At 55.5% G+C, this 18,309-nt stretch overlaps 1 protein-coding gene across 1 annotated transcript in view; it reads right to left on the bottom strand.

Moving 5' to 3' along the window:
* Positions 1 to 10,721, bottom strand: part of MACF1 (microtubule actin crosslinking factor 1) — a 120,563-nt gene extending 109,842 nt beyond the window's left edge. Inside the window, 5 exon segments of the mRNA XM_056509387.1 lie at positions 464 to 556; positions 1,854 to 1,931; positions 4,233 to 4,322; positions 5,245 to 5,306; positions 10,264 to 10,721. Of these exon segments, the coding sequence (XP_056365362.1) occupies positions 464 to 556; positions 1,854 to 1,931; positions 4,233 to 4,322; positions 5,245 to 5,306; positions 10,264 to 10,366 (426 nt within the window). The 5' untranslated portion in view covers positions 10,367 to 10,721.
* Positions 10,722 to 18,309: the final 7,588 nt, after the last annotated feature.

Genomic DNA, 18,309 nt, shown 5'->3' with positions numbered 1-18,309 from the left:
AACTCGCTTTTCCAAGAGAATCTCCAGCACACAATTGCTGGAGACAGTCCCAGGTCAGGGCACTTCTCCCATCACCAGCTGACACATTCCAAGGAAAAGTTCTGTGGCTGCACTGCCCACCCAAAGGGCTGGGAGTCCCTTGGGATAACAGCCTGTGGCCCCTCCAAATTTGCTCTTCTCCTCCAGAGACTCCAGCTGAGCAAACAGCCAAGGCCAGCAACCCTGGGAGACTGCTGCACACAACCCATCATCCATGATTTCATTGTGCAAATGACAAGGGGAGGGTGCTGCTGCTCTCCCAACGAGGTCTCCATGACACTGCCACGAACCTCCAGACCCATCCACGTGCTGATATCACCATGGGAAATGCAGGAAACACGGATTCCACTGCCCCAGAGAAGAGACAACACGCTCTTGAAATCCCAAATCTCACATCCTCCAGCAAGAAAATTCCATGTCCTACCTGGAAGTGGAGGATGATGGTCCAGATGAGCCCCAGGGTGAGCTTGGGGTTGCCATCTGTGATGTCATCGTTGCGGATATTCACCAGCTTCACCTGCAAAAAAAGAGCAGCGGGGTTAAAGTTTCCCATCAGCCACTCCTGGAGAGCAGGGAGACACCAGGCTGTCCCCAAGGCCACCCCAGACATTCCAGTGAGGTCCCACTGCTTCCCAAAGAGGCAGAGATGCCACCTCATCTCCTGGCTCGGGGAGGATTTTTCCATGTTTCCAGCACTCTCCATCCAGAAGTGCTTTCCCAGCACTTAATGGTTTTACTTCAGCTCACAGAGCAGCATCCCCGAAGCTCTGGTGCATAATTGAACAGCTACAGACCACAGAGAGCAGGGGGAAATGGGATGACCAAGCTTTAACTCCAACCTGGGCTCAAAACCAAGCTCTGATGAAGGCAGGAACATCCTCACTCCTCCCCTGGGGCAGTCCCCTCTCCCCACAACTCCACAGGACCCCACAGATCACTCCCTGCTGGGGAAAGACATCCCAGCAAGGCCACCACACTTCAAAGGAAAAAGCTGTTTCATCCAAGTGGAGAAACAAGTTCCCCAGAGCCTTTGGCAAAATGTCTCTATCAAGGAGCTGAGGAGGAGGAGGGGGAGCTGGAAGCAGCTCACCCTCCCTGGAGTAGGGAATGTGCTCAAATTTATTCCATGCCCTCAAGCCAGAAGTGAGGGAGAAAAGTCTGTGCTTCAGCATGAACTGGTACCATTTATCATCATCATCATCATCACCTTGGCATATCTGGGAGCATCACAGTGGGGAGAGCCTGACCCAACAGGCAGAACAGGACACCTGGCCCCCAGGGCTGTGGGGGTTCCACCTGCACAGCCAGCAAGTCTTGGGATGCATCCCATTGCTGCAGGCAGGATCTGCCCAGGCTGTGCAGCTTGGCACAGGCACTGAGGGGCCAGCAGCTCCCAAAAGCCTGCTGGAGAGAGCCTGTCCTCCAAAAACTGAGGGATAATGAGTCCATGAAGAACCCCCAGTGCCAGCCCCAAGGTCAAGGGCTGGGCAGAGCCAGCTGCCACATCTCCCCAAAAGCTGGTGGGAAAGCACAGCCACCCATCCCCACAGCCAGGATCTGCCAGGGAGCCCCAGGGGAGGCTTTTGGGGTGCAGAAGTGACATTTGCCAACCCTTTCTCAGAGCTGGGGTCAGCTCCCTTTTCCAGAGTGGTTTTTGTGTGCAGGCACAGGGCAAAGCCCCCTGAAAGCCATCCTCCACCAGCACACCCCAGCACAGGCTGAGGCAGCTCCTCACTCCCTCCAAAGCCTCAGACAAGAGAAAGAATTCACAAAGCACATCCAGCTGTGCTGGAGGAGCTTTCATCAGCCCTCACCTGTCGCTGCTTCAGGAAATCCAGGGCAATCTGCACGTTCTGCAGGCGGTGGAAGCGCATCCGCCCCTTCTCACGTGGCTGCAAGAGACAGGCAGCACCTTCAGGTCAGGTTTGTGGGGCTGGGCTGGCAGCACCCCACATGCACAGTGATCCCCTGTGCCCCCCTGCCAGCGTGCTGCTGTGACCCCCTGTGTCCCCACACATCATCCTGGAGTGGAGAAGGTCATTGCTCTGCACAGTCCTGCTGGAAGAAGGTGAAAATGCCCTGCTGGGGGATGGAGGTGGGGAGATGCTGAGATCCAGAGCTCTGCTGAGGCACTGAGGGTCAGTGTCCAGGCCTGGCTCAGCTCTGAGATCCCAGGGCAGAGAAGAGGGTTCAGCAAAGAGATGGACTCAGCTAGAGTCCAGTTTATCCAGGTGGAAGCAGAGGCAGGACAGAGGGACTCAGGCTGGGGCTGACTGCAGGTCCCCAATGGTGGCAGGGGAACCCTGAGCTCAGCACCAGCTCTCCCCACACATGGCAGGGGCTGCTGCTCCAGGCACCTCTGAACCCCTTGGAAGGGGCACAAGAGACACCCTGGGCCTTGCCCTTTGCTGCTGAAGTTGGGGGAGGAAAGGGGATGGATCAGCAGGAGCAGGAGGAGCGACACCCAAACCCAAATCCCAGGAATCACCAGGATGTTCACAGAACCACAGGAGCTTTGGGTTGAAAAGGACCTTAAAGACCATCTAATTCCAGCCATGGTGGGGGGACACACCCCACAACCATGTCCTGAACTGCTGGGACACCCCAAGTGCTCCATGTCCCTTCCTTTGCCAGCCTGAAGGGAAGAGTTGTTCTTCCAAGGGGAAAATCTGTCCCTGCAAGGGGAAAAGCTGTTCCTGCCAAAGGAAAATCTGTCCTTTCCCAGGGAAACATCTCCAGGACAATCAGGAAGGTGCCCAGCTCCAGGGAGGTGACACTGCCCAAGGACATTGTCACTCCAAGCACAGGGGCTGAAAATCACATTTTGGGGTGAGACCCTCAGCTGGGGCTGTGCTGTGCTCACTCCCACCCCATGCAGGATCCCAGAAGGTGCCTGTCCATGCAGTGCCAGGTGTGCAGCCCTCTCAGTGGCCCCAGCAGCGTGCAGGAGCTGTCCCTGTCCCTGTCCCTGTCCCTGTCCCTGTCCCCTCCCACCCCGTGGAGGGGACACATGCTGACACATCACCCCCACCCTGGGGGCACAGCTGAGCACCCAGGGTGGGTTTTATCCCAAAACAGGGAGGGGATGGCACTGGACTGTCTGGTGAGCTGCTGCAGCCAGGGCAGGCTCGACCTACTTCTTCATCATCATCATCTTCCTCCTCCTCGCTGCTGGCACGGCACCAGGCCGGCGCTGGCACCAGGCGAAGGCTCCACTGAGCTGCTGGCTCTCCAGGCTAGGGAGGACAGCAGGGTGGCACGGCAGGGACACAGAATGGAAACCAAAATGTGACACCCAGGCACGAGGAGAAACCAAAAAGAACCAGAAAAACAAAAAAAAAAAACCAACAAAACCAAAAAAAAAAGAAAAAAAAAGACAGCAACAGCACAGGGTGAAGGTGGCTGGGCTCCAGCACTGGAATTCTGGAATTTCCTCCTGATTTTGGAACACAAGTAGAGTGATCCAAGTTTTCAGCCCCCACAAAAACTGATTTGGCATCTCTGGAGGGTACAGGGGGACGTAGGAGATCTTTGCCCAGATCCTATTTTTGGGGGAAACTGAAATAATTCCTGCTGTGCTACAGCAATTGGGATCTTCCCAGAGCTGAGGGAATGTGTCAGTCAGAGAGGGAAGAGGAGGAGGAGGAGGAAGGAGGGGAAATTCTACGATGCTCCAGGCACAGGGAGAGGTTTGCACCAATGACTGCTACAAACCCAGAGCTGAGCATGAGGCAGGAGTGTCATAGCTGAGATAAACTGCAGAAACAGCTTTTGGTCAAATTCTGCTTTTATCTATGGTTTTAAACATGGAGCCACACCTGGAAGGTGAAGGTGTGTAAAATTTGGCAAGAAAAGGGTTTTACCCTAGGCAACATAATCAGGTGAGAGACCAGCCTGGGGAACAGGGGTTTGAGTAAAAATAAATAAATAAAATACATTAAAAAGAAATAAAATTTTAAAATATAAAAATATATAAAAGTATAAAAATAAATAAAATAAATAAAATAAATAAAAAAATACAGTAATAAATATAATAGCAAATAACAACACTCCTAATAATAAAAGAAACAATGACAGACATTTGGAACTGAAACCATGGTGTGAGAAAAGACAGCTGGGGGTGAAGGGGAGGAAGGAGAGCATGGAGGGGGTTTGGGGGACTGCAGAATCCCTGCCCAGCCCTGGGGACTCACCAGCTTCACTCCTGACAGCACTTCCAGCAGGGAGATGAGGTTGTGGCCATCTCTCAGGTCTTCATAGAGGTCATTGATGTGCTTGCGCACCTGGGGAGGGGAAAAGCCACCAGGGATGCCAAAATTATCTCCAGGGATAATTATCTCCCCTTCCCCAAACCTTCTCCCAGGGGCTGCTGCTGATTTCACACACAAAATCCAAGGTGACACCATCTGCACTGCAGGTAACCCCATGGGACAGCCCCTCCTGAATTTAATTTATCTTCTCACATTGCTCACAGCATCTCCCCAAAAAACAGCTCCCCCCTGGCAGCCTTCCCCAAACACCCAGACTCTGTCCTGGGGCTTTACCCACTTGGGAATCCCTGAATGTTTTCCCCCAGCAGCCTCAAGATTTTTCTCTGTTTTCCCCTCCTCTGTAAGGTTTAGGAAGCAGCCAAAAGCTTGGCACAGAGCTTTGCAAAGCTGGCAAGAAAACACAGCTGGGACACCTAGTGCTCAAACTACTTTTTTTCCTCCTATTTTTTTTTTTTTTTTTTTTTTTTTTTTTTTTTTTTTTTTTTTTTTTTGGCAAATGAAGAATTAATTAAAACCCACCCAGCATTAACCAAGAAAGCAGGAGGCACCTCGTGGTGCTGTGTTAATCCTGCTTAACAAACTTTGGATCTTGTTTCCACCCTGGAGCATCCTTCAAAGGACAAAAAATGTCCCTTTTTCCTGGCAAGGGGGGCTCAGGATCCCCTCCTTTCCTCCAGGATGCACAAGCCTCATGTTAAGCAAGGATCAGGAGGGGAAGATAATAAAAGGGCTGTGTGGTGATGCTACAGTTCCCTCCAAAGGCTCCAGCACATTTCCAGCACGTCCTGCTCATATGAACACTCAAAACAAACAGTCCTAGCATTAAAAAAAATAATTAAAACCCTTAAAAAGGCATTTATCTGCCAGTCCTGAGCTGCCACGGACAGAGAGACAGTAATTTCAGTGGCTTAATAACAAAATCCGTGACTCTTACCTTCATCAAGTGCTTATTGACCCATTTAGTGAAGGTTTTCTTTTGGACTCTGTCCCGTTCATCTGTCAAAAGGAGACAAAGGCAGCTCTTGGTCAGTGGTTCTCATGCAGAAACTCAAACGACTTTGAAATGACGGGAAGAGACAGAGGGATGGCCAGCAGTGCCAGCCCAGACCAGGGAACAGAGGCAGATTATTCAGGGAATGGGCAGCACGGGGCTCCAGCACGGCCCCAGGGCAGGGAAATGCCACTCTGAACCAAATCCACCCTTTTGTTTCTGCTGAGAATAACGATATTTAGTGATTGCTGGGAGAGGCACAGCCAGCAGCACCTGGAATTCATCCCCTCTGTGCCACCCCACCTCCCCCAAGGGAGGCAAAGGGGGGTTTGCCCGATTTTAGGAGGGTGTCCCCCTCTCCCCTGCCCACTCCCAGGAGGTTTTAGGGTGTTACATAAACCCCCAGATGTCCCATAGCAGGTCCTGGCCGGGCAGTGCCAGCGTGTGCAATTAGCAGCTTATTCTGTCACTGTATTTTTGGTTCATTGGATTGCCAGGATTTAATGTTTATTTCTGTCCCTCAGCTCAGCCCTGGCCGGGCACTGGGAGCTCTGAGTGCTGCTGGGACAGGGTGACAATGTGGGGGTGACACCCCTGTCCCCAGGGGTGGCAGGAGGATGGGATGGAGATGTTGTGGTGACGCCAAGCAGCGATGGGGGAGCTCTAGGCAGGCCTTTTGCTCCATGAAAAAATAAAACCAGAGGAAAAACTCGGGCAAACAGGCAAAAGGAGATGTCCCACAGGGCAAGGGGAGCTCAGGGCAGGATTTAACAACATCATCTTGGAGCACAGGGAGGTCCCCAGCACCAAACCATGGCACACAACCCCGAGCACTGCATCTCCAGCCCAGAGGAACCCATGGCTATTTCAGGAAAGGAAATACCAAAAACACATCTCTGACATCAAGATCTACCAGGCAGCAGCGCCCCTTGTTTGGTTTTAAGTCAAAAATGGCGAAAAAGGAGAAAACCAGCATCTCCTGGGGGTCCCTGGGAGAAAACCTCCGATGTCCCCATCCGTGCGCATTGGAAAGCACCACCCAACGCTCTTCCTCTTCCTCTTCCTCACCGCGGCTTCCCCTCCCAAAGCAGCGCGGTCCAACACGTGGCACGGGGTGGCACAAGCTCCCACTCCGTCCCCAGGCCACAAACCAGCCCCAGGCCGAGCCACATCCACCCTCATTCCCATCCCGGCTCCAGCCTTGGCACAGGACCCGCGGAGGCACCGCCATCCACAGGACGCTGTGTGGATTTGGGGGATTTTCCTCCACCAGAGCGGCAGTGCCGGGTCCCTTCCCATCTCTGGTGTCCACTCGGGATGGACACAGCCCGAAGCAGCCCCGGGCGGTGGGTACTAACCAATGCAGCACATCCGGCACACCAGGCAGGCGCCGAGCCGCCGCTTCTCCCCGGGCAGAATCCGCCTCTCCATCGCGGGATGGAGAACGCCGGCTCCCGGCAAAAGCGGGGAAGGGTCTTCTGGCAGCACCTCCTGCTCGCCACCCCGGGTGCGGACGGATGAGTTCTGCCCCACAGCTCCTCCCACCGAGCCACTTCCTCACCCCCGGTGCCCCCGGTGCCCCCGGCGCGGGCAGCGCCCGTTCCTCCTCCGCCGCATCGCCACCAACCTTCCCCCGGCCGCTCCGGCTGCTCCCAGCTCTGCAAAGCCCTCGGCAGCCTGGAGCCCCCCGAGCCCAGCGCAGAGCCGCTGCTCCCCCCAAAACACGGCGGAGAAGCGATGCCCAGCGATCGGGATGCGGGCACAGGCTCTGCCCGCTCCGCCGGCTCTTGGCTTGTTTTTCCTCCTCTTGTTTTCCAGCTAATTGCACCAGCGGGGACAATGCCGGGCTGTTCTCGGCGCTGCCCAAATCGCGTCCCCGGTCCGGAGCGCTGCAGCCCCGCTTGGCACGCGGGGAGATAACGGGGGCCGCTTTATCTCACCGCCTCTCTTCCTCTTCTTCTAAATATAATCCCCCCGCAGCCCTCCTGCCGGCTGCTGACCCGGCCTGGAGGGCGAGAAGAGCCGGGCTGCTGCCTCGGCGAGGTGGGATGGTGTCCCCGAGCATCGCAGAGGGACAGAGGGATGTCACCAGGATGTCACCGGGTCCCACACGGACCAGCGGGCAGGCGGCCACCTCCAGCGCTGCACCCCAGGGCTGCCCACAGCCTCCTCCACGAGGTCCCTCTGCCCATGTCCCGCAGAAATGAGGGGTTTTCCTCCCTTTTTTCGGCCCTGACTCACTCCTTCGGGTGGTTCCCGGGCTCTAACCAGATTAAAGCTCCCCAGCCCGGACCCGCGCTATCAGCTGAGCTAATAATAATGCTGGTTACTGCTTACTAACAATATTAAGGCATTGCAAGCTTATCTCTGCCCAGCTAATCTTTTCCAGAGTCGCCCTGACAAATAACTTGTTGCAATCTCCCCACCATGATCGTCCTCTCCCTGGTCTAGCAGAGTTTTGCTGGCCACAGCCACCAAAAACCACTCTGTCACCAGGCAGGGACAGCCAGCACAGGCACTGCAGGTAGGCAGGGCCAGAAGGAAGACTGGAAAAGGGAAGGGAAATCTGTCCCACTCCAAAGACAAGCTAGTGGCAGAAAAATGGGCAGCAGAGCCTCAGGTGCCTCACACACAGGGCATGGAGCAAAGGCTGGTGGCAGTGACACAGGGGACATCACCAGCAAACAGAGACTGGGAGCCTCAGCAGGACCACACGTGGTTTAATTCCCTCCCCACCTCCTCTCCCAACATTGCTCATCAGAGCTCAGCTCACTGCATCCCCCAAAATGGGGATCCCAAAGGAACAGGGGCACTGCAGCACAATCCCCCACAGAGGCTCAAGTGTGGCTGCACAAGGGGAAGGTGAGGCTTGGGGGATTTTCCTCACCTAGTGAAAGGAAACAAGGAAAACCACCCTGCCCCACAACAAAACCAGAAAAACTCCCACTCCCCATCCTGCAGGATCTCAGCATCCCCAGGCACTTTCCACCATCACAGGGATGGCTCCCACAGGTGCTGGGTGCCAGAGAACCCCCAGCACCACCACAGCTCCCTGCACAGACAATTCCCTCCCTGTTTGCCTCTGTCCTGGCAGCCTGCCTGTCCCCAGCAGCTCCCAGCACGTCCAGCCAGGAGCTGCTGCTCCCCCCCAGATCTCTGCTCCATCACCACCAGCCTTGCTCGCTGTCACACTCCATCCCTGTGTGCCAGAGTGCAGCCCCAGGAACCAGCAGGATAAAAGATTCCTTAGTTCCTTAGATTCAGCACCATCCCTAATCCCAAACCTCCATCCCTTTGACATCCCTGGGAGGGAACCAGGGGGTTTCAAGTCACCAGCTCCAGCAATAAAGTTGGGAAGTGGCTCCCAAACTTTCTCCTGCTGTTAAATCCAGAGGAACACAGGAGACATCAGACAGGGCACTGCCCTGGATGATCTCACAGAGATATCCAGGATATCCCCAAGCCCATGCTCAGTGTGAAAGTGGGATTAAACCACGGGGTAAAGGAGGGGTTAGTTACTTTAAAAAGCCAGATCTCCAAATTTTTAAGCATTGAAACCCAGCGTTTTCCCTTCAAGGCAAGCAAAGAATGAGAATGCACAGGGGTCTTTTTGAACTTGGCATTTTTGAGAGGGGGGATATGAAAAAAAAAACAAAACTGTCTGGCTGAGGAGCACAAGGTATTTAAAACATGCTGGCTGCCAACTTGAGAGCTGACATAATCCATCATGACACCAGAGCCAACAGGGCAGGATTTACAGAGCCTTTCACCCAGGGAGGAGGAAAGGGAGCCTGATTCAGCCTGGAAGAATGCACAAGAGATACCTGCGGTGGAAAAGTATCCAACACCGGATATTTAATGAGGGAGACACCTGAGATGTGGTGACGCAAGGCAGAGCAGGGCAGATGCTCAGCAGAGCTGGGTGAGCGTCACAGAATGAAAAACCTGCTGCAAAACGATCCTGATGTTCCAGGATTGGGCTTTACCTGCCCTTTTCTGGGAAAAAAAGTGATGAAAAAAAACAGGTTTTGAATATACATGCTGCTTGCAACACTTACTCCAAGATTTTTTCCAAAAGGGGTAGATTTGGAAGGGAGAAATAGCAGGTCAGTATGGGGAAGAGATAGTCCAGTTGGGAAACATCCAAGAGGTCCCCAAATGGAGCCAAGAACATCACTGGACAACACTGCCCAGCACGGAGATTAATGAAGTGGGCAGGTCAGCAGGAGGAGTTGCAGCAGGGCTGGGTTTAGTGGGTGACAGGGTGTGTTTGTGCAATTCCCTCTCCCAGGAGCTCAGAGGCAGAAAGGAAGGAGCGTGTCCCAAAAATCAGCATCCAGGGAAAAGCCTGCGCGCGCCGCTGTCCCGCCCATTTGCATGGAAAAAAAAAAAAAAGAAAGAAAGAAAAGAAAAGAAAAGAGGGAATCGGTCATGGGCGCGGGGAGAGGGCCCCATGCGGAGGCACAGGCGAGAACAAGCAGCGCTGGAAAGAAAAAGAGCGAGGAATCAAAACAAACAAATCCCAGGAGGGAAGAGGTCGGGAGGGAGAAGGAGTCAGCAAAAGCTGGAGCCTGGAGCTATCCCACAGCCCTGAAACAAATCCTTGCCCTCCTCGGGCAGTCATGTGCGAGCCCTATTTTGGGAAACTGAGGCAGGGTCAGCCCCAGCTGCTCCGGGAGAACCTCCCAGGGCTGTGCAGAAAAACGGGAGGCAGAAGCAGGAAAAACAAAAACCAGCCAGACCCCCACTCCATCCCAGTCACCCCCAGCCCCGCACAGGCCGGGAATGGGTGGTGAGGCCGAATTTAGGCATTAAACCTCTGCCCCACTGGGAGCTCCCCATTGCCGTGTCCTCCTCCCTCCTCCCCACGTCCACGTCCCTGCTGCCGGCACGGCTCCTGGGGAGGGAAAACAGCCCTGTCGGTGCTCCTGCGGCCATCCCAGCCCCCCGAACACCCCCTACCTTCCCTGCTCCGGCTCCTCCAGTACAGGACGCCGGCGATGCCCAGGACGTGGCTCAGCACGAAGGCGGCGGGCGGCAGATAGGAGCTCTCGGAAAGCGGCATCGCTGCCTATTCCCGGCCCCTCATCCCAAACCTCCGATTTTCCTTCTCCTGCTGGAGCCCGGCATGGCCGGCAGGGGTGAGGGGATGGGGGCTGAGCGGCTGCTTGGAGGAAAAAAACTTCCAAAACTTCCAAAAAAAAAAAAAAAAAAAGAAACTTCCTGCCTGCGCCTCTGCCTGCAGCTGGCTGTGTCCTGCGGCGTCCCCGGAGCTGGCAGGGCTTGGGGACAGATTTGGGAGCTGCGAGAGGGGGCGGGTAAAGGGAGAAAAGTGAGCGTCAGGCCGGCTCAAACATCTTTCCTCGGAGTTCTGGCGGCCAAACTTCGCTCTGTGTGTGTGTGTCTGTGTGTCCCCCCTCCTTTCCCCGCTTGCTGGGGAGGAGACGTCATCTCCTCGATATCCACTGCCAGCCCCGCTGGCTGGGAAGGAGCCGCAGCCCGTGGGGATATCGGAGACGGCGCTGCCGTGGTGGCACGGCCACAATGTCCCCGGACTCATGGGGGGGCTTGGGAAAGGCACAAAGCCTCAGTTCCCCCCTCCCCGGGATGGGTGACAGGCAGCAGCGTCCCCTGAGGTGTAAAACATGGGCTGGGACAGCTCTTCCAGGGGTTCCTGGGGTATTTGGGATGGCACACTGCTCACACAGGAAACTCTGCCCAGCCAGGAGTGACAAAATTTGTGCTTCTGGGAGCTGAGGATCACATCCCCCATCACCCTCCCTGGATGCTCTGAATAGAACTATTTCCTATGAGGAAACAGCCCAAAAGATGCTCTGACACCGGGGGTGGGTGCAAACACCCCAAAAGATGCTCTGACACCACGGGTAGGTGCATTTCCCCACCCTTCCCGTGGCTGGGTGCTCTGTTTGCCCCCAGCACAGCAGATTTTGGCAGCCCAGCCCTTTCAGCAGCAGTTTGCCCCGGGCTGGGCGTTACTCAGAGTTTCATTTTCGGAAACGCTTCCGCTGCCGGCGGTGCCAGGAACGAGAGCAGCCGGTGCCTCCCTCTGCCGTTGCAACCACAAAAACGGGCTGGGGAGGCTCCCACAAAGCCCGGATTGATCTCACAGCCCCTCACACAGCCCTGCCAGCTCCAGAGAAACTCTCTTGGATACTGGAATTAAAGGCTCATTTTTCACCATCCCTTCTCCCGAGGGCTCAGACAAGAGGGGGCTGTTCTGATGGGGCTGGGGGAGTTTTTCAGGTGAGGTGGCACAGAGCAGACCTGCAGAGCACCAGCCTGGCTCAGGATTTGCTGCTGGGAGACCCAGCAATCCCAGGATTTACTGACCAGGAGATGCAGCTCGTGCCAGAACTCCCACAAATCCTGCTCTGGGAAACCCCATGAGGTCCAAGGGTTCATCCAGGTGCAAACAGAGATTTCTGTTATATTTATAACCCTGAGCAGCTCCCCAAACCCAACAGCCACCAGCTGGTCAGGCACACAAAGAAAACCACATCAAGCAAAACCTGACAGACCCTGAAACATTCCAAAACCTGGCACAGTTTTCCAGAGAAGCTGTGGATCCCTGGAAGTGCCAAGGCCAGGCTGGACAGGGCTTGGAGCACCCTGGGATGATGGAAGGTGTCCCTGCCCACGGCAGGGGGATGGAATGAGAACCTTTAAGATCCCTTCCTATGACTGCCTCATTCCCTGGAGTCCCTACAACATCTTTTGGGACAATGAGATGGATGATAAAAAATACAGAATTACCCCGGGGCTCGGCGCTGTTGCAATATATTCTCCAGAGCTCCATCCCTGCCTGGATGAAAAATATCCCAGCATAGTTTTCCTCCCAGGACGTCTGCTTTCTGTTAAAGCTGCAGGAGGAATGACCCACCACGAGGCCACCATAAATGGGGCCAACCTGAGAGGGCCAAAGAGCCTCCTGTGAGGCAGATGGGTGCTGGTGACGTGATGGAGCTGGGATGTGCCAGGGGAAAAGGGCCCAGGAAGCAGGAGCTGGTTCCTCACATCCCCTCATCCTGCTGCAGCCATGGGGGCTCAGCTGCTCTTGGGTTTCCCTGGTGTTTCCTGCACAGAGGGGATGATAAAATGCACTGAGTGCTGCCAGCTGCTCCAGCTGGAGAAAGGCTTTGGGTGAAATAAATTCTTAAAATATATATATAATCGTGTGTAAATATATGTTGTTATTTATTTTTATACATATAAATATAATTTAATGGAATTGTTGAATGCCCTGACATGGGAAAGACCCACAAGGATCACCAAGCTTGACTTTTGAATATATTTATATAAATATATATTGATATCAATACATCACTCTGCTGCATCACCCTGGGGATTCCTGTGATCCCAAATTCACCCAGCTCAGTTTAACACCACCACCCCACTTTCCTTTTCCCTGCAGGAAGCAGATAGGGCAGAAGGAGGTGGCTGATCCGGGGTGTCAGGAGCCGAGTTTGGGGGTGACTCTGCCAGGCTCTGGGGACCACCCAGCCCCGGATGCAGCCACCAGCCCCCACCCCCCCTTGCTTTCCTGCCATGGAAACCACCCCAAAACACAAACAGCTCATTTTTAGTTCCTTGCAAGGCAGCTTTGCCCAGAAAGGAAAGGGGTGGGGAGAGGACGCATCTCCCGCCCGCGCAGGAATTTGGGGAGCGGAGAGGCCCTGCCCTCCCACAGGGGGGTCCCCACCTTGCAGGGCACTCCCTTCTTTCACAAGGGAGCATTTTACACCACCCAGAATGGTGGGACCCCAGCACTGCCCTCACCTGTGTTTAGGGTACCCCATGGGGCAGCTTGGGGGGGATATGACCACAGACTCCCCTCATTCCTGCCCAGAGCTGAGTCACACCAAGCTTTGGGTGTCCTGGGCTGTTCCTCCCCCCTCCATGTGCCTCCCCTGTGAGTAATGCTCAGAGATCAGCTCCCGGCTCAGCTCCCAGCTCCAGCATCTCCTTATATGACCGGAGGAGCTGCTGGGCAGCGTCACACGGGAGCAGGGCACAGCCCCCGTGTCCCTGGCACACCCAGGCCATGGAGCCACCCTGGCACCCGTGTGGGCAAGGCCAGGGGGCTGCTCCTTCATCCCCTGGGTGCAGAAAGCAGCAAGAAGTCAGTGAAAACAGGGTGTCCCAGCCCTGGGAGGTGGCAGCCAGGTGGCACTGTGGAAACGCTGGAAATGCTGCAGTGGGCAGCGCTGTGGACACAGCCAGAGCTGGCACCTGGCAGTGCTGAGCCGGGCTGGAGCATCAATCCAGGGCTCTGCCTGCATCCCTCCGTGCCCAGTGCCCCCCAAAGCCAAGCCCAGCAAAGCCCCTGCACGGCCTGCAGCAGGAAAACCTGGATGTGGGAGCAGCTGGGAGTGCCCTGGAGGGCTTCCCTACCCCAAAGGGTCATTGGGGTCACCCCACCCTGCCCACCAGGCACCCCAGCAGTTCAAGGGCTTGTCCAGCAGCAGTGCTGAGCACACACAAACTTGTGACTGCAGGACAGGAGCCAGGTTTCCTGCTGTGCTTCCTCAGCAGAGCTTTTCCCCTTTCTGCTGTTTTTTCCTCCTTTCTGGGAGCTCTAGGAGCAAATCTCAGTTATGGCAGCAGCTGAAAGTCGACCAGGAGGGGAAGGACAGTCCAGGTTTTGGATCAGGGATGCCCTGGTAAATCAAAGCATCACCTAGGAGCATGTCCTGCATAGGAGTGGGGCCAGGAGTCTGTCTGGGGGGCTGGATGGGGTCACAGGGCTGCAACAAACACTGCCCCTAACCCTGAACCAGGGCACGGAGCACAGCGCTCAGCTGAGATCATCCCCCCTGTGCTCACAGCATCACACCCTCCTGGCAAACCACAGCAAAGGCAGCTGCGGACAGACAGACAGACAGACAGCTCAGCAAGGCTGTGAGCTCTCCAGCACGTGCCAGGGCACCCCAATTTTCTGGCAAGCACGGGCAGGGCCCCGGCGGGGCGCGGAGCCTCGCTCCACCCTGCCCGCGGCGCCAGCAGCCTTGGGAAAGGAAAGCCAGAACAAAGATGACGTTCCCTCTGATCTGGGCTGTTAAAAACAAGGTGGAACGAGGCAGGTCACAGCTCCCAGCGCTGCCCAGCTCCAAGGCTCCAGCTCCCAGTCCCCTCCTGCTGCTGGTGAATCACCCGGCTGAGCCTGTGCGGGCACAGCCCTCGCCAGCCGCTCCTGGCACAGCGGGCACATTCCCCACGTTCAGCGTTTCCTTCTGGCTTTCATCATCCCCAAGAGGCCACATTCCTGCTGGGAAGGACAAGGAGAAGCCTGCAGGGTTCTGTGCTGGCACCCCTGGGTGCCAGCTCCAGCTCTGCAAAAATTGGGAATGATGGAAAATCCCAGAGAGCAACGCTCTTGTGGTCCTGGAAAACCAGTAGGGGTTTGGCTCTGAGCATCCCTCCATTGATCCCCATTTGCACAGAAGAGTGGGTTTCATCCAGATTAACCAGAGCAGCTCCTTCCCACCCAGGGCTGGGGGGCTGTTCTGCACCAGCCCCCCCAAACTCCACTGTGAAGGCAGCACAAATCAATATTTGCCTGCAAGTCTCTTGCTGAGGAGCTTCCAAAGGTCAGCAAAACCAGGAGAGAGGGAAGGGGCTGGGAGGGAACATCAGAACCACCACCAGTGGTAAAATCGGAACTGAGCGAAAGGAAGATAAGAATGGAGATGTTCCCTTTTCCAGCAGACGTCTGGGCACCAAAATTAGAAAAATATCTTTAAAAAAAGGCAAGACTTCCCTTCCCACAGCAGGGCTGACAGTGCTGCATGGGGGGGACGTGGGAAAGCACCCCAGGACCACCTTGCTGTGGGACAGGGAGGGATAAGAAGGTTGAGGCAAGGCTGGAAGCAAACATCATTCCTGTGGCTCTCATCCTGCAAAGGCAAACAGCTGAGCTGGACAGCCACCTGCTCAGGACTTAATCATTTGCCAGCAGCATGAACTCTGGCTGGAGGGCAAATCCCCCAGCACACCACAGTTATGGGGTCTATGGGAATGTGACATCCCAACGGGGGCCATCCAAAGGGACCAACTCCAGTGAGATGGACAGAGCCAGCAGGAGAACCCTGGGCCTTGAGAATCACAAAAATAACTCAGGAGACCATTCTCTACACAGCAGGATCAGAGCTGGGTATCACCTCCATTCCCTTGGTGGGGATCACTTTTTGGAGTCCCATATTCAGCACCTTTCCCAGGGGCATCCAGCCCTCTGTGCATCCCCCACTGACACAGATCCCAGCAGACCCTTGCCCATGTGCACACAATTCCAGCCTGGACACATCTCATTCTGACTCTCCCCAACACCATCCAGCCTTTGGAACTTTCCCTCCAGCCCAGCAGCCAGCGTCAGGCTGGAGGGGGGTGATCTCACTGCTGCTTTCCCAGCATGACCAACCTCCCTCCCTCCAGCCACCCTCCCCAAGGCTGCCAGGATCCTGCTGACACAGCAGCTCAGGCATTATTTCATCTCTTCCCCATTTCTGGGAAACCTCCCGTGGTTTGTCACCCCTGCTGGCAGCTCCTGCTCATTGAGAGGTGCCACGAAATTCATGGAAAGTACCAACCCCCAGCATTGTCCTGGCAGCAGGGAACAAGGACAGGCACTGATTAAAAAAAGTGCACAGAGAGTTTGGAGCCATCCTGGATGCACCTGGAAATGCTGGGTGAGAGGAGCCACAGGTGAGGAGGATGGGGATGCACAGCAGAGAAAAGCAGAAGTCTCCTGGCAGAAAACACTGTGGGTTTTTCAGGAGGGAGCAGCAGCAGCCCTGGGCTGAGGAAGGCTTGCTCACACACCCACGTGCAAGAGGACACACACATCTGTCTGCACACCTTCCCAGGGCCTGTGCTGACACGAGAGGTGGCTTCTTTCCCAGGCTGGGGGAGGAGGAGGAAGGTGATGCCATCTCTGGGTCCCTCCCTGCCCCTCTGGCCATGGGGACAACGTGCACACCTCCACAGAGCCGCCGTCTGCAGGGCTGGGGAAACAGCTGCTCTGGATTCCCAGCACACCCAGCAGCACAGGGACAAAGCCATGGAACACAGCTCATGGAAAACACCAAAAATCCCCCCTTCATCATGAGAATTTGATGGAAACCCCAGCAGAAGGGATGTGCCATAGAACAACCCAACTCCCAAATCCTGCAAGAGCTGAGCACCAGGAATGCCCTAAATACTGGAAAAGTCCCCCAAATTCAGTCTCAGCTGTGTCTGTGGGGTGCAGAGCTGCTGGCCAAGCCCCAGGAGAGCTGTGGGGAGCTGGATCCACTCCCCTGGCAGTGGAGACACAAAGCCATGAAAAAAACACCAAAAAACCCCCATCCCGATGAGATTTGATGGAAACCCCAGCAGAAGGGATGGGCATAGAGCAACTCAAATCCCCAATCAGGGTACCCACTCCCACAGGAGCTGAGCACCAGGAATACCTTAAATACTGGAAAATTCCCCAAATTCAGTCTCAGCTGTGCCTGTGGGGTGCAGAGCTGCTGGCCAAGCCCCAGGAGAGACTTGGGGAGCCAGATCAGAGCCGTGGCTCTGGGATCATCCCTGGCAGCTCAGACCAAGCTCTGCACTTCCCACAGCAGCAGCTTAGGGAGCAGGAAAGCCGGGGGGAGGAGGGATGGACAGCATCAAACTGCTTTTCTAGCAGCTAACAAAAGAGCTGTGTCTGGGCAGAGAGGCTCCTTATTCCAACGCCAACCAGAGGCTGTTGGCAGCAGGGGAAACAGGGAAATGTTGGGTTAGTGGGAACTGGCTGTGCTTTGTTTGGGGGTGCTGTGTTTGCACAGCCCCCACACTATGGGGGTGTTGGGGTCAGGGCTGGGCAATCCCCTGGGTTTGCCCAACTTTGGTGGCCTTGTCCTGCTCCTCACAAATAAAGCACAGAGATCACTGTGCTTTAAGGAGTTTGGGTGCCCCCTTTTCTCTGCCTTCAGCTCCCCAGGGTGTGCCCCAAAAGCAGCTCAGGGTCCCCCCACGCTGCGAACACGAGCACGGAGATGTGCAAAACACAGAGCTGGAAATGTGCAAAACCTCCTCTGGGAAATGGAGGTCAAAGAGAAGGAAGCAGCCAATTCCCTCCTGTCTTCCCCTGCAGATGGAGGGCAGGCAGCAACCTTGAGCCCTGATCTCATTAGATGTCCCAAACTAAGCAGTGTGAAACCTGATTAGCGGCGGCAGCTTGCTCTGCCAGCCAGCCCCAGCACCCTGCCCTTGGAGAGGGGGGTCTGAGCAGCAGGGCACCCACAGCTGCCTCCCCACAGCACCCAGGAGCTGCTCCTGCTCCTTCCCAGCTCCATCACACCCCAGGTCGTGGCTGTGTTATGCCCTGAAGTGATGTTCCATCCCAGCTGCCAGCTCCTGGCCAGTTGGCCTTGGTGTGCAGCAGCAGAGAAATGTTGGATTAAAATTAAGAAAAAAGGAAAAAAAAAAAAAAGGGGGAGGTAGGAACCCAAAACTTCAGTTCCCTAGAGACCTGCTCTCCTGCAGAGAAACTTAATCCCTGTTAAAAAGCAAATGAAATAATCCAGTTGCTAACACTGCTCCGTTCGAGCCCCAGATCCGCCAGACCCCTCCAGCCTGGCCCAAGCCCAGCAGATTCCCTCAGCAGGCTGAGCCCTGAGCTGGACTTCTCCAGGGATAAAACCATCCCTGGCACCACTGAGCTGTGGTGGGAAAGCTGTAAATCAACAGAGATCCTCAGCAGGGCACAGCCCCTGAGTGTCCCCCACCCTTCCCCAGCAGACACCAACCCCATATTCCCAACAAACGGGGACACAGGGCTGGCAGAGCAGCCAAAACTCACCAGGGCCTCCACCCAGGGAAGATGTTGGCCTTGGATCTCTTATCACACCCAACCACCTTGGGGCGGCCCCGTCTGCTCCTCCACACGCGAAGGGACGAAAGCAAACGGTGACAAGGGGACCTGGCACCTCTCCAGCCCTGTGGCACACGGCAGGACGCTGCTCC

The sequence above is a fragment of the Oenanthe melanoleuca genome, chromosome 23 (assembly GCF_029582105.1).
Source record: "Oenanthe melanoleuca isolate GR-GAL-2019-014 chromosome 23, OMel1.0, whole genome shotgun sequence".
Lineage (NCBI taxonomy): Eukaryota > Metazoa > Chordata > Aves > Passeriformes > Muscicapidae > Oenanthe > Oenanthe melanoleuca.
Note: the sequence above shows the minus strand (reverse complement) of the source record. Positions and strands in the feature narration are given on the sequence as shown.